Raw genomic sequence first — 16,613 nt, 5'->3', positions numbered from 1 at the left:
CTGCTACTGCATCTTTTGTTCTGTTGTATTTTTACTGTCACAGAAGTTAATATAAAAAAACATTGTAATATTTTTAATTGTTTTGCCAGGTACTAAATAAATGTAAAATACCAGAGTGGTCACCTAAGTATCTGACCAGAGTGGACAGCACGGATAACCATATTTTTCAAGGAATACCAAAAATTATTTTATGGTCTCTGCATATATGGGTTTAGAACTGCTTTATTCATTACTTCATATATATGGTTATTATTACTTTTGTTGTAGGTATTAAACACGAGTATGTTGATTTGTTTCTCATTAGGAAAAAAAGAACAGTCCAACCTAATACAGGTGCAAATTATACTGATTTCCAATAGTAAAGTATGAATATCTAGGTTAACCAAGGATCAGCCCCATACCTTTTGTATGATTATTCCTCTGATGAGGTGAATGGAGGTTGCACACAAACTAAAATAAACCTACCTAAAAACTACCTCTCTGCTCTGTTTTCCTCATTCGTTCCTTATCTTCATTCAGTCTACCTACATGTCTTACCTCCCCTTTTTCTTCCAGATTCCAGGTCACTCTGCCCCAGTTAACAGAGCTATGCCATAGTGAATTATTTGTAGATGCTAAGGAAATTAATGAAAAGGAGGAAAATAATCTGCCTAAGCAACCAGCAGGCAGCGAGAGCAGCTATTGTTGGCCAGCTGGAAAGCCACAGGCTAAAATAGATCTGGGCTCTTCCCATACACATTTTTAGCAGCTGCAGAGACTCTACTGGCTCAGCTGAGATGAATGGTGCAGGACTGCACCATTCTGGCCAACTTCTGGCCCACAATGTGGGCAAGTCAACTATGAACCATCAGGCTGGACGAAGTTAGAGATAAATGCAAGAGAGTGCTCAAGCCACTCTCCAGCTGCAATGGCTGCAACAATCTGAATGCTGTTTAAAAGAGGAACTGAAAATATATCATTTTTCTGTTTATGTAAACAGTAAGACAATAGGCAATTCATCACACTTCTTATCTGCTAAGATCGAAACCTAATTTTGATAATTTGACATGATCCTTTGTAGCAAAACCAGCAAACTTATCTAAAGTATTTTACAGCCATTTTGCAATGTAATGTTACTGGGTTCTTACTGAAACAAGCAAAAACATAGGTCAGATGTTATAATAACATTTTTATCCTCTTATTGTACAAAACCTTGGAAGAAGATAAAGATGCTGAAACCTATCTGCCCCTTCATATTTGAATCTTGTGATGCATTAGATATTGATTGTTTGGGACATATGGAAACAAAAAAAAAAAGAGTGAACAGTAAATACATTTTCTTGTCATATACTAGATTGACAATTGTGTAGAAAGTCCTTTCCTATGCAAAATCCTAGAATATTTACTTTTTTTGCCACACCTGTATTATGTAATGTTTTGGACAGCTCCAGCCTTGCAGGACTGTACAAAGAATATTCCTATAGCAATCCAACAACACCAAGTACTGTAAGGACAGATAGTAAGGATGCTCAAATAAGGCTATGCATAAACAAATCATAAAACTGTCAGAGGACAATTTCTGTGACTTTTATTAATGTTCTTTAAAATTGTAATTAAAAATCATATTAAACACATTAACAATTATCTTTTACTGAGGTTTTCATCTTCTATCTTGCTGTATGAAGCAAGAACTGTGAGAATGCTACAAATTTATCTCCAGTACAAGTCAGTCTTGAGTCTTAATGCAGGTGTCTCAAATACTAGCAGGCACATTATTTAGGCTTGATAGATCAAAGGATACATTTTTATGTGCACAATCACTGCTAACACGGATGGAAGCAGTTTTATACCAATATACCAAATAACTACTAAGCTACAAAAAATGAGAAACACACTGTTCTCAGGAAAAGAACAATAACATGAGACAAAAAAAAATCTTACCTGGAGATAAAAAGGAAGTAAACTGGTAGAATATTTCAGTGTCCTTCTTTTGGCCACTATATCCCACAATACTACCAACTTCTAGGGGAAAAGTCTTGAGATGTGCACCAGTGGCTAGGTCATGAAGCTGCAGGATATTCTTCACATCATGCAAGTAGCACAAAACCAGGAAATTGGACCTCACACAAGCAACCCATTCTGCACAGCATGGCAAAGAAAAACAAAGCCACAGAAAACACAATTAAAAGACATGAGAAAGAAAACAATCAAACATACTCTGATCCTAAAATTCTTTAGCATACCTAAATGCATGCAGCAAAATTTCTGACACACACTGCCTTTAACTCTTAAATCTTTGTAAATGAACCCAAAATAAAGTCTGACATTCTCTGGAAATGCATTAACCATGCTGCTTAAAGTTAATTTACGCAGACACAGGAATAAAGAATTGCTTAATCAATATGCTTATGCATTTAGGATATTTATAGATCAATACTGCTCTTAAATATCACATATTTCAATGCATAACCCAAGCAGAACATTTATCTTTGCCAGCAATACTTATGGAAAGTCATGAAAATCAAAACAATCATTATGATTTATACTCAAACTAAACTCGTAAGGAAAAAAGACATGGTCCTGTATTGCACATTGAGATACAGAACCTAGATGTTACTATTTGTCTTTGTTCTTATTGCTGAAGTAATCAGGAGACTATTCTTGCAAGCAAGCCCTACTGGGTATAAGAAAAGGGCTATTCTGGAGTGATATTCTCATCATGCCATTAAAAAAAGCCCTCAAGCTTATTCAAGATGCTAATGTTGCTAAACAGCATTCTTGAGACTGTAAGGTAATAGCAGCAGGATGCAGCCCAGTGAACTCAATGCAGCAAAAGAATCCAGGAACAAATCCCTTTGCAGAGGTTCACTGCCTTTATGTCTCTCCTGGCAGTCCTAGTTCTGGTCCTGCCATGTCTGTGCAGCTGTGCAGGAATGAGAGCTTCTGCTCTACAGAACTTTTCCCATCCTGAGTTTTTTCCTTGGAATAATTACTAGACATATGTGAACCTTTATTTCATGGCATGCCAAGTTTTCAACTGCACTTAAAAAAATTAAAACCAATAAAAATAAAATATCTGGGTTGGTAATTTCTAAAAGTCTCTGTGGTTCTACTGACTATCTCACTTTAATCTCCATCTCTATAGCCTGTAAAGTGTAGAAACTCTTTGGAGCTCCAGTTCACCCATGATATATAATGTAACATATTCTCTTCTGTCTTCTGTGTCATTGGCTTTAGATCTCTAGTGACAAGTCTGTTTATTTACTCATACAGACAGGAGAAAGATTAAAACACCTTAATCTTGCTCCATATTTCTGTCATTTAAGAAATTATTTTGCAACAAAAGTATTTTAACTTCTCATTAATTCACAAATTGAATACAAGCAAGACAAAATACAAGCAAAGTTAAAAATCAAAGAAAGTACCCTGAAGAAGGTAATGTAGGACATTTTTATTTGTTTGTAAGACTAGATGAGGAGGTGATTCTTTATTCTCTTCCAACTACATATACACAACTTCTTCTCTGACAATGCAGACTGGAAATCTAAATCGTGGGCAAAACACCAGTGTTGGAAAATGGCTTTTTTTATCTGCTGGAAGCAAAGAATGAGGAGATGAACCAAATGAGCAAGAAATTTTAGGTAGGACAGACAGGGGTACACTGTAATGCCAAAGTAGCACTGTGAGATGGAGAGTCTAATGTGACAACATTAAAGGAAAAAATATCAGAGCATAAGCATATAAAAATTGATGGAATTTCAATTTTATGCCATTTTATGTTATTCACATCTTAACACCTCTTTCTAGTTTCCCCAAAGTCCTATGAAACCAAATAATTTGAATTCTCAGAGTTGTAAAGAGGACAGTCCTATAAATGCATCTTTGCATATTCAAATTCCAGAATAAAAATTCCAAGTTGTATGTTGTGCCCCTTTCATTAAGGGTAACAAGTTTTTGGAATTGAAGGTCAAAACTCGTTATTCTGAAAGCATCATATATATGCTGTCATAGAGAGTTCAGGTCTGTCATGACCCCTAGAGCTCAGTGACCTTCAAATCCTTTTAGCTTGTTTCTGAAGGACCAGTGAAATGCAATACTTGTCTTTCTAGACATGTGAAATCATGTTTCATAAACACCTAAATAAAGCTTTACTACTCCCCTCTTCCCAAACACCACTATTCATATTTTTTGTACTCTCAAGGTTTCCAACTCCCTCATGAGCTTCTAGTCTAAATTTGGGAATTTTCTAACCAAAGCCCCAGAGAACACTAACTGAAATTCTAGCCATGACCTGAAATAATAAGGTACAGCATAACATAACACTGTTTATAAATTAGTAATCAATGTGTAATTTTAACTCTAGGGTGGCAAAAATTTCTTAAGTGAGGCTAGAGAACATAATAAACGTTTCAAGTTAATAGTTCTATTCAATCACATATTTTGAAATACAGAATCACTCTTGACTGTTCTATTCAATCCCATATTTTGAAATACAGAATCACTCTTGGCTGTATACACAAGGAAAATATGTAGTAATTTAAATATTTTTTACATTGTCGCTGCACAAATTTTCCATGCTTTATGAAATTCATACCAAATATTAATTTAAAAGTTAGCATCCCAACAGCAACACACCTTTTTTGCATGCAGAATTATTGCCTTTGCAATGAGTAGGAGATCCCATGAGCTCCACTGGTGTTCTTAGCAACATCTATAATTAAAATGTCCAGTTTTACTCTCAAAATTTCTTGAAAAAAAGTTCCACAAAATGGATTATAAACACTCTCAGATCAACTTCAAATGTATATAATATATAGCTTTGCCTCAACAAAAAGAAAAGGGATTTTTATTTTAAAATTATGTTGTGGTGATGCTTTAATTCCTCACTAATTATTTGATTAAACAGTTCAGTTTAATGGATTTTTTCTTTAAGAGCTGATGTTCATTATTACTTTGACTTACATATTTATGAAGACGTATTACTCTTTTTATTAGAAAGATTCAATTGCTCAGGAGAAAGGCTGCTGGCTTATGTGGGGATTTCTGCTACTAAGGAACTTGCCTAGGAAGCAGCAATATCAACTCTCCATCACCTCTTTGTTTTACAAATTAAATGCTCTCAGGTGGAGATAACAGATGAGAAGCCAATGCAAAATGTTTTTAAAACATTCCATGAAATTTAGGAACACAGCTTCTGTGTACAGTACCTGTATTATAACTGGGTTTGGTACACAGCTAACTGCCTCCAAAACTTACAGTAATGGCAGCTACAAAGAAATGCAAAAATCAAAATAGAGCAAAACATTGAGGCAGACTTGAAAGACCAGAAGTAAAACAAGACACTAAGAACCAACACTTACATACACAGCAAGCTAAAACAATGCTGAATTATTAACAAGAGCTATTTTTCAACTGCAAGCTTTAAGCTGAGTCTCTGTTATTCCCATGCTCAGCACTGAGAACCACAGATACTGTTGGGTGTGTTGCATTAGCAGCCAACCTTTTGGTTTTGCTCGTGCAGTGCAGAATGCACCCTGCATGCCTTTGTATTTCCTAGGAACTTTTAAGACTGTGTGATTTCAAATCTCCTGTCTAAGCCTGACACCACTGCTGTAGGCACCCTTTATAGACAAATAGGGAGAAGAAATAAGCACCTTTAGAGTGCAAGTGAACCATTTCTTTTGGATACCCCATTCTGGGATACTGTGAATTGCCTGCTGAGCACTTTCACACACACAAGTGATGGTTTTTAAAAAGCTAACTATCCAAAACTTCACCAATGTATAGGTCAATTTATTTTCAGTTAATACCAATGAACAGAGCAGTTACTCTCCTGGATGTACCTAAATTTATCAACCTACCTACTTCCAACATCCATCAGGCACAGGATTTATATTACTACACAATAAACACTAAGAAGTTGCCTTCTCCAACCTGAGCATCTCGCTTCAGGCATCAGAGAGAGATGAACACACTTGGAGGCAGTACTCTCCTAAGTACTGAAAGCAGGTGTGAAGAGTTATCCTTGGTACTGGCCAGTTCTCTCTGAAGAGTACAGTGACCACTTTGGTGACTACAATATGTTACAGACAATTCTTCAATAGCTAAATTTGGGCTAGAGGAGATACAATTCTTAACAAGGCCTAGAAAACTGAGCTCAACTGTGTCTAGAACTTCTAGTTCAACCTTCAAAAAATTCATACACTGCTACTTTCCAAAAACTTTTTTTTTTTTTAATTTTGACAGCTTTCATTAGTCACAAAGCCACTAATATGGCACCTGCAATGTTGCTATGAACAACTTTTTGAAATAGTTTCAGCGAAAAAAGGGGTTGGGTCCTCACACAAAACATCTGTGCCACTAACCTTAATGACTTAAAACAGTTTTGACCTTTCTTTTCTGCAGCACTAACTACAGCATGTGAAGTGTCTGAACGTAGAAACATGCTTTGACAGATGCAGGCTGAAATGCTGATGCAGAACACACCCTGCTAGAAGAGCCAAGCAGCCATAGAGCATCAGCAGTTACTCAGTTACTTGATGTACCCTGTGCTTATGCACCCACTCAACGTGTGTTTTGTTGAGTGAGAATAATTACTGTATTTCAATGGACAGCCAAAGCTGTAGCTGCAAGACGGACCTGGAAGGTCACGGTGGCTATTTTTGGTCATCACAGACAGTGACCATAAACTTCAGTGTCTCTGCAGATTAACAGGTACCAATGCTGATCTCAACTACAATGAGCTCTAACCATCACTCAAGGCTACTTATGGGTAGCCTTGCAGGTAAAGCATGAGCAAAACAGAATAAAACATGAATAATTCTGAAACAAGTGTGTCGCTGTTGAGGCAGGAAGGGAATAATGAAGACTCCAAATCAGAAGGCAAGAAGAGAACTAATTTATTTCAAATACACTGCTCCTTTTATACAGCACATCGTGCAGACCAATTTCATTGTTCTTAAAGTAAAAACATCTCACGCCATCGGTGCGCTGTGAATAGCGCACGGTGGCAGAACATATCTATAAATGTGAACAGCAAGAGAGATAATGAATTGTTTACATTCCTTTCAAACTCTTTCCCAGGCTTAGCCTGGTAGAAATCTCTCCTCTTCTCTCTGACTGAACTGAGAATATCCACATGAGTGAGTAAATGCTGACAAGCCCTCACAATACAAAGCATATATCTTCTCACTGAAACCCTACCCTCAGTGGCAGCCTGCCATGTTAAAGTTAGTGGGAAAGCTTCAACCAATTTCAAGAAGTCAAGGATTTGGTGTTCTTTCCAGACTTTATCTCCTAGCTTCACTACAGTGCCAAACCACAAATTTCAGCTGCAGTAACTCACCTCCCCATCTCTCACATATTTATGAATTAGTTAGCAGGTTAAAGGTATAAAGAAAAATACTATTTTCCACTTGGGAATTGTAGCTGAGGGAAGGGAAGCATTTTACATGTGCTGAGTTTAGGTGTGCAGATGTGTACAAGGTACAGGGAGCAGTGCCAGCTTTGCCTGTGCTCGTTAAATGGCCAACTGAGATTCAAGGAACTGTTCAAGATCCTCTCATCTACAACATATTCAGGAATTGTCTTATTCCTCAGCTCTTCTCACTCAGGAGATCTATTCTGCTTTTCACTGCCACAAGGAAAGGGCTGGATACTAACTGCTGCTCTCCAGTTGCCCTGCTCTACCACTACTGAGCACTCTGGGTGCAATAGAGGGTGTAACAGTTCTCAAAAGAAATCACTTAACCTTCTAAACCCAGCAGGCCTTTCCTGTGCCTTAGAACTAGGGTTGCAGGTCTGTTATGGACAGTCTGCATTTATGGTGTCATAGCTGCCTTTCAATTCAGCATGCTTCTTGCAGCTATGTGGTCATTTAAAGCACAAGTTCAATGTCAGATGTGAATCTCTCCTGTGGTTTTACTTCAGACTCCTTGAAAATTAAAACTAGCTCTTTATAAACAAACTCCAAAAGGTAGGAAATTAGTCTCATCACACTACAATATGCTCTGAGGCACCCTCTTTAATTTCCTTTTAAAATAGCTGTCATTTATTTCTTCCCCTCAGCTCACAGAGTAGAGATCTAAATTTACCTCATCTCTGTGTAAAATCCCTGCTGACAGTTGTAAAATGAAGTGCGTGTACAACCTCACTGCAGGGATATGCTTGAATTTTTCCTTTATTTCCCAAATTATCTCACTTATAAACAGTTCTTGAAAAAGAAAGGGTCAAAGCCAATAGGTAAGTCTATCTTAAAGAACAGGTTGAGGAAACCAAATGACATTCATCCCATCATGTAGGCATGTGTGTTTATTTCTTGGTTAGATTGTATTAGCTGTAGCAACTTTCTAAGAATATAATGATACTTTGTGGAACATCTCTTTGTGCCAGTGATGGACACTGGTAGAGATTCTTAATTCTAAATCCTGATTATTATTTGTAAATAAATCTATTTCTGTAACTGCAGCTTTTATGAAATTGAATCAAAGTTAAGACACAGAAATGAAAAGGCTATGTCTTCCAGGTAGGTCATACCAGAGTAGGATCCATACATCCCAATAAAACACATTTGCGACCTAGGGTACCACTAACTATAATGCTTGTGAAGAAATACTAATACAGCTAAATTACATCTTGTTAAAGTCACTCCCACACATAAGTAAAAAGCAGTAATACCCATTTACCCTCTGAATCATTGCTGTCTTAGCTTTTGCAGAAGGAGCTTCATTACACTGTCATCTCTTTATCACCCAAATCAAATTCACTTGACTCCAAGGTTTTCAAGAATGAATTATTAACTGTCATCACTATAATTATGTCTTCCTTAACAAAGCTTGTAATGATTAAAAGAGCCTGATATGGAGACTGGCTTGCTTGCTGGCTACATCAAGTGAAGGAGTGAAGTTTTTTATTTATTCAGGACTACAACTTCCTGAACATGATAAAACTCCCATGTCTTGGTGCAAAGGATACAACACTAATCTGCAAGTATCTGTAATAAAGAAGCACCTGATGAATTTAAATTTACTTTGCTGTAAGATCTACTATAGATTTATTAAGATCTACTTAAAACTCATCTTCTAATGGAGATGCTTTCATTTGTTCAATCCAATTTCTTTACATACGATTCCAAAAAGCTATAGAGGGAAGTAGACATATGATTGTCTGTTCTGGCTTCACATTCAACTACAGTAAAAGATTAATGACACACAACATATTCCTCAAAGTCACCCTGATGGTTTTATATGACAGATTATGTTTGCTTTCAAGTGTTTAAGAGCTGAATGCCTGTTGGGTTTACAATCTAAAGGCCAGTGTCCTCAGCAAACCCATTCATCTGAGCTTTCAGTTTTTTAGAGCAGTTCTTGTTAAGTCTGTACTGTCAAGGCTGTCATGTATAAGCCATTAAATGAACATTGCATGCATTAATTTTTTTTTGTTTGTGCATGAACATGAACTCATCATGACTTTGCCTTTAGAATTAAACAAAAATGGAGTTGAGCTAAATACCACGGTGTAGGGAAGAGCAGACTTGGCATTTATCTTAGTGAGAAGGAATAGATAATCAGTGCTTACAGAGCCACTGGTCAAAGCTCCTTTGGCTGCCTAGACCACTTTCCATGTAAATACACACATGGTAGTCACATTTCATGTCAGCCACAGGCTTCTGTCCCATTCTGTTTATACACTCACCATATCCAAGTGAATTTTTCAATGTGGTCCCACTTTATAAACTGCTGTGCCTCGTAACTTAAGCATAGCTTAACACTGCCTGTGTATTTGCACATGTCCAAAATTAAGACTTGGAAGCAATTTTTCACTTATATCTGTTACTAATTCTCTGCTTAGGACTTGAAACATATTTCATTTAAGGTGCAGGTCGCTCCTGATTCAAATAGTTCCCAATTTTAAGAAAAGATCTGTGCCTCACCAAGCTCTAATTTGCTACATTTCCATTCACTAAAATTCTCTCAATATTTTAGACCCCAGTCATTTGCAACATCACTACAATTCTGGATAAGTTTAGAATCAACATTTATGTCACACTGGGGACACCTAGGCTGTGGCAGAAATCACACGGCACATTGTGAACTGCAGGCAGAAATAAAGATTTTTTTTCTTTAGGTGACAAAAGCCTTAAGATGACTTTGGAATAGTAGTAAAATAGGTTTGTCTCAGTGAGGAAGGAGAGAAGTTACTGTATATGCACATATGAAATCAGATACACAAAGAGAATTCTACTTATTCTACAAAGCAGCTCTTCACTGGAAAAGTAGCAAACATGAAGGAATTTGTATAAAAATTGATCAATAAAAAATTCAGAGTATTTTTGAATAACTAATTATGCTAGTCAGATAATTAGTACCTTGTACATAATTGTACCTTCTACTGTATGGAGAGCAAACTACACTAGGCATCTGTCAAAAAACAGCTCAGAGGAGGGTCTTCTGTATTATCTGAACCTAATTCTAAGCTTTCATAGAACTTTCTGGAGAATTATGGGATTAAAAAATACACCTTTATTTTAATTATATAAAAAAAACAAATATTTATGTTTTGAACGTGCTTCTATACTTCAAGAATTCCATGCCCTTACACTTTCCTGAGGCTTTTTTTTTTCAAGTATTGTTTACTCCTCTTATTCCAGGAACAAATGAAATCCTATCTCAAATTCTGACCAATTCTGTTCAAAGCATGCTGCAGTACTGCCAGATTTGCTCTTTCCCTTCTTTCTGCTTACAAAGTCCCTCTTGTTTTAATTCCTGATTGTCTAGTAAACATTTATTTTACTGACATTAGTTTCCCCTCATTTCCTACAAACACAGAATTAAAACAAGGACAGATGAAGCAACTTTACTAGGGCCACACAGGACGACAGAGAGAGAAAGAGATATTCTGAATCACTTGTATCTCAGCAAGTCTTTTAATTGCAAATCCTAAACAAAGTTTAAACACAGGAAAAAAGCAAGAAGGTCTGTAAAAGATAATTCAACAGACTAATTACTGAATTAATTTGGAAAAAGCAGAACCTAATGTCATTAACCTGACATGAACTCTTACCTAGAACATCCTTCTCATGTTCAGGGACGAGAACTTTCCATTTGGATTCCTCTGGATCACTGAAGTCAATGTTGATTAACCGGTAATTTGGAGAATGGCGGTTTGTCTTGAAAGTGAACACTGTTCCTTCATTGGTGACATACTCGTACTCAGCCTCAAAGTTATCTATCAGCTTCACCCATTGAAGAATTCCTGCAAGATCAAACAGAATGTCAATTCCTCAAACAAAACCTTTCTACACCTGAGGGCAAGGTCTTCCTAACAACTGCTGTAGACTCTTTCTTGAACAATGCTGGTGACCAGTACAGTTATGGAAAGGCCAGAATGTGTACCAGGTATTAAGAACTTCCAAAGACTGCTCCAGATCAATAGGCTGCAGTGGAAAAATGCCAGTTCACAGACATGTTAAGATGATTGGTTTGGAGGAATTTCTGGCAAAATACTGACAGAATTATGGCTCATGTTTCACCAGCTTTCCTAAGGGGCTTCTAGAGAGCTCAGATGTTTGCCACAGCAATGCTCCTACCACAGGGGCTGCTGTGAAGCCAACGCCGCCGAGCGCATCAGGCTCTCGTCAAGGGAGCTCACAAATGCCCCCTTCTACAGACATAGAATGAAGGGCTGCAGCTGAATTGAAAGACTGCACTAAGCTTTCAAGTTCAATTTTATTTTTAACAGCTTTTCTAAAACTACTACTTAATTATAAAGAAATGTTTGAGGATTTTAGTTCCTGCAAAAAAATTCACTTTGAATGGAAGGTTTTCCATCCTCCTTAAAAGCCCAAAACTTCCCACAGAATAGAAATTATGCTATTGGCATGAGTACAATAAACTTCAAAGAGAAATTTCTCTTTCAACTCAGAAACAACATTCCTGAAATGCTGTTCTGCAGAAATTTGTCACCATCAAAGAACAACTACAGTTAGCAAATGTGGATTTAACAGCCTGGTCAGAGAGCCAGAAAACTAGGTAGGTTTTCCCAGAATTGGCTTGTGAGACTTTTGAAAGTTGAAGATAAACAATGATAGCTTGTTATTATAAAAAACCTGCAGGTGTTGTTTTTCTACTCTCTGTTTTCCTGCTTTTCTCAAAGATTGTTTATAAGAAAGTTGTTTTGTTAATTAGCCAATCAGGTGAATGTATTGATTAACTGACCAATCTGGTCTGTCTGTATCAGAACAGTGCATAAAAGAGAGAATTTTCAAGTAAAGCGTGATGCTGTGCAAACCAGCCTTCTGGTGAGTCTGTGTCATTTCTTACTCAACAGCGACAAGCAAAACCATCAGGGTTTCTGAAGAAAGAAACTGCATTTTGCCTATCAATCTCCTAGAATATCACACTCAGTAAAAGAAGTGGACTTCTCTCAGAAATGAATTGCCTCGGTTTCAGACTGTGGTACAGAGTGGGCAGTATTGACTCAACCTGAAGATGGGATTTTAAGACTTCACTGCCTTTTATTCACATTTTCCTGATTTGCAATAGGTTGAGAGGCTAGTAGAAAGAAAAAGTAACAAGGTTAGATATGGGAGATATTTGTTATACGTACAACCCAACCTATCATCCAAACTTACTACTGCAAGCATCATACATCAGCTATGCCGAAAAATCAGAATCCTTATTGATATGTGAAACTAAAGTTCTTATATCTTAAAATAACATTTAGTGCACTGTCTTCCACTTTCCTAAAGCTACAAGTTAGGTCTTTGCTTTTAAGTATAAAAAAATAAACTGTTCATAAATCTGTTTGTGAAACTCTATAATGCAATGTTTGTATCAATAAAAAAGCCTTTCAGCTTATTTTATAATATTAAAAACTGAGCAGAATAATGCAAGTAAATCATAGCCAAGCTGTAATTACTGTAAATTTAAAAGAAGAAAAGAATAATTGAGGAAGCAGTGAGATGACTAAGGTCATTTTAAACCCATTAGATGTAATTACAGAGTATAGTCAGGCCTGGTACATTCATAAAGTTTGTATCTCTTAATTGCCATTTTGGTTTAAAGAAAACCTCCCTGTCTCTTCATGCAAAGTGATTAAATTCCACTTTGTGTACTGCTGTAGTACGAACTTTCCACACAATCCAGTCAATTTAGTATCCTGAGTGAATACACTGCCCTTTAAACTTGACTTTTCCTGAGATCCAAAGTTTTGCCCGAGAGATTTCATGTTGAAGAAAAATCCTGCTAAGTCACTCCAGTTGCTGTGAGTTCCACAGAGAAAACCTGCTTTGATGCCCAGTAAAAACAAAGCAAATCCATTCTACAGCAAACCCTAATAAACAACATGAAACAGTTTCAAGATCCCAAGTCACATGGCATTTTAGTAAATAAAAACTCTAACTGCAGAGTAACACCATAACAATATTGGTATCTGACAGAATGAAACCATCATACTGAAGTACAAGACTTCATAAAAAGAAATTGCCAGACTGTTGAAAAAACACACTTTTTTAATGGCAAATGTGCACAATAGTTGTAGTCTCCACAAGTGCAACAGAACTTGGATTCCATGAAGAAAAAGGACAATAATGTGACACTAGGGATTTACATTGCTTCCTTGCAACTCATTCATCCACTCCCAAGTGAGCAGCTAGTAAAAAAGTGAGAGGGTTGATGTTCTGCAGGGGTACACTTAGTTGTTATCATACAAAAACAAGAGCATCCATCTTATTAAAGTGGCTTTCATGCAGTCCTTAGAAGACAAATATTGCAGATGAATTACCTCTAAACCACTGTCTTACTGAAGTGGTTAAATACGCCAACATCTAATCCAGGATCAGAGGCAGGAACGAGGCAACTACAGGCAGCCCTTACATCAGACACATCATTGCTGCACAGAGTATGTGCTGCAGTTCTTCAGTGAGAGGAACAAATCCTTTGCAATGACACAGCTATCAGCCATAAGAGGATGCTTCTTTATGCTTGGTTGCAGGTGACCTGGTTGTGGCTGTGAATGAAAGGGATATTCTAGCATTGCTTCAGATCCTCCTGCTTAGCCTTCTCCTTTGGGCTAGAAATACCAACCTAATGACAAACACAGGCAGTTCACTGGGCACTTACATGGCTGAAAAGTGATGGGGACAGACACCATTTCTCCCTAGGTCATGCCAGTGGCAACACAAGGAAGGTACAGTTCACTAGCATGGCACTGCCCCCATGTCAAGCACTCTGACCTTGCCTCCCAGTAACAGAAAGAACAGTACGTCTGTAAGTTATGACTTCAATAAGTACTTGAAAAACAAGGTGAAGGATAGACATTGAGTCCATTCTTCATAAAAAGGAGAGAAAAGAGTTGAAGAACTGGATCTTGATAAGGCATTTACAGGTTTAACCAGCAGCCCTCTGAGAACATATGTCTTTGAGAAGAATCACTGAGAAGTGACATTTGGATAGTCTAAGGCTACTCTTAACACCTGAAACGCTGAAGACTTCCATTTAATCCACATAAGCACACAATGAGACAGATTTATTATATACAGGAAAAGCATGACAGTTTCCTGTATACTGCTGCTATACCCTAATCCTTTCCCCTGCCAGAGTTTCTATTAAAATACATCACTGAAAAGATACAGACGGTTTTGCCTATATGTTTTATACCAATCAGTTGTTCATCATCACATAACTGCATTACAATAGGAACTGCAGGTAGAATTCAGTGGAAAATAAAGCCATACTACACAACAGAAAATCATAATCTTACAGAGCTAGGCTTCTGCAAAAGACTAAAGCAATATTCAGTGTACAGACAGAATTTTTAAACAAAGTTTTTGGATCCATCGAAGATCAAAAGAGAAATTGTTTCAGTAAGCAACACAGAATATGCCCTCAATCTTCTAGTAGCCTCTGAACATAGTCTGCTGAGAGCTCTGGGCGATGAAGCAGGTCTGTGAATGACAGCTACAGGAGAAGGAGAAGCTAATTTGAACAAATTGATAAGAGCATGAATTATCACAAGGTCATGTTACTAACACTCTTTAGACAGAAAGGATAGAGCAGCTGAGAGTCACTGTTAATCACTTCACTACATGTTCTTGATATTTCCATATTTCATGTTTCATGGAAAGGCCAAACAATCAATTAATGGCAAATAACCTCTGTGTACTGGAGAGAAAGAGTTTAATGGTAGGATTATCTGACACTGGGAAAAAAAGTTTTCAAAAGGCAAACACATTTCGCTTTTTTCATGTGCTCTAACAGTCAAAATTACCAGGTGAAGATATAAGTGCTCATCTCCATAAATTCCATTCTGTCTTCTCATTTTTTGCAAGACAGCTTTTCCACAAATGGGGCAGTGCTGAGAAAACTCAGGAAATGAACCAGGAGGCTTGGTTCATAACAACAGGACAGGTTTTCTAACCCAAAGAATGATGCCACATTTTATTACATTACACACATTAAGTAAATAAACTTCTACCTACAGAAAGATAATGATTTTTTAATTCTTAGATTTTCATAGAAACGCTGAATGATTTGGGTTGGAAGGGAGCTTAAAAGCCATCTAGTTCCAACCACCCTGCCACAGGGATAGGGTCGTTTCACTAGACCAGGTGCTCAAAGCCCTGTCCAAGCCAGATTTGAATACCTCCAGGGATGGGGCACTCACAACCTCTCTGGGCAACCTCTTATGGTGTTTCACTAATCCACACTAGGTTTTACATTCAATAGAAGACAGAATCTCATGGTACACAGCATACATCAGACTGGAAGAGACTGTTTCAGGGCCCCTGTGGCACGTTTGTAACGTATTCTGGGAACTCAGTGGCAAAGTCCTTCACTCAGAGATCTACTTCCACATCAGAATCTAATTTTTTCTTGAATCATGCAATATTCAGCTTGCTCTCAAGCCCCTGCTCTGAGCAAGGCAGCTAGGGAAAAGAACTCAGTTTTTTTTTTCCTCTTTTTTTCTTCAAAGCCACAAATATTTAATTGTCTCACTCTGATCTCCAAAGGCAAGAGAGATTTTCAAACAATTTGGACTCTCTTTAAAAGCAAGATCTCTCTATATCTTGGGACTTGACTTCATTTATAAACATCTGAGGGAGGAAATCCTGTAAAGGAGATATTAAGATGTTCTTAAAAAGAATGCAACTTCTGTATTTGTACTGAGAAGGTACAACTCACTTTGCAGATGATGGATGACAGCTACTCAGTGATCATGGAAAGCTAATGTATTTGCCCTCTAAAATACAAATAAATGGAAGGAAGCAGTCTTCATTCCTTGGAGTCAAAAAGTTCAGATGTGTCAAGATATATTCAAAGATTAATCCAGAAGACAAAAATCAAGCACTTCTATGAACAGACATTTCTCAATCAGTTTCAAGGCTCCAATTTTACTTCCACTGGGATAATCACTCAAAAGACAGGAGAAGAGAATATATATGATTCATTTTGAGAGTTATAGCTCATGCCCTCAGACAGCAGAACATAGCAACAGAAAAGCAGGCATCAAAGCTAATCTCTCTCCCTCACACTACACTTTCTCTAATATAAAACAATGAAAGCACAAATACCTCCTCTAAAAAATAACTTCATTATGAATACTATTTACCCTGGTGGTGTTCAAAGCCAGCTTGA

The 16,613-nt window shown here is 37.2% G+C and overlaps 1 protein-coding gene across 2 annotated transcripts in view; it reads right to left on the bottom strand.

The window, feature by feature from the left end:
- Positions 1-16,613, bottom strand: part of PREP (prolyl endopeptidase) — an 88,136-nt gene that overhangs the window by 38,838 nt on the left and 32,685 nt on the right. For both annotated transcript variants that reach the window (XM_053937916.1, XM_053937917.1), the window contains exons 8-9: positions 11,041-11,232; positions 1,921-2,118 (exon numbers count right to left, since the gene is read on the bottom strand). In XM_053937916.1, coding sequence (XP_053793891.1) covers positions 1,921-2,118; positions 11,041-11,232 — 390 coding nt within the window. The remainder of the gene's footprint in view (positions 1-1,920; positions 2,119-11,040; positions 11,233-16,613) is intronic.

The sequence above is a fragment of the Vidua chalybeata genome, chromosome 3 (genome assembly GCF_026979565.1).
Source record: "Vidua chalybeata isolate OUT-0048 chromosome 3, bVidCha1 merged haplotype, whole genome shotgun sequence".
NCBI lineage: Eukaryota > Metazoa > Chordata > Aves > Passeriformes > Viduidae > Vidua > Vidua chalybeata.
This window is presented reverse-complemented; position numbering and strand designations above follow the sequence as displayed.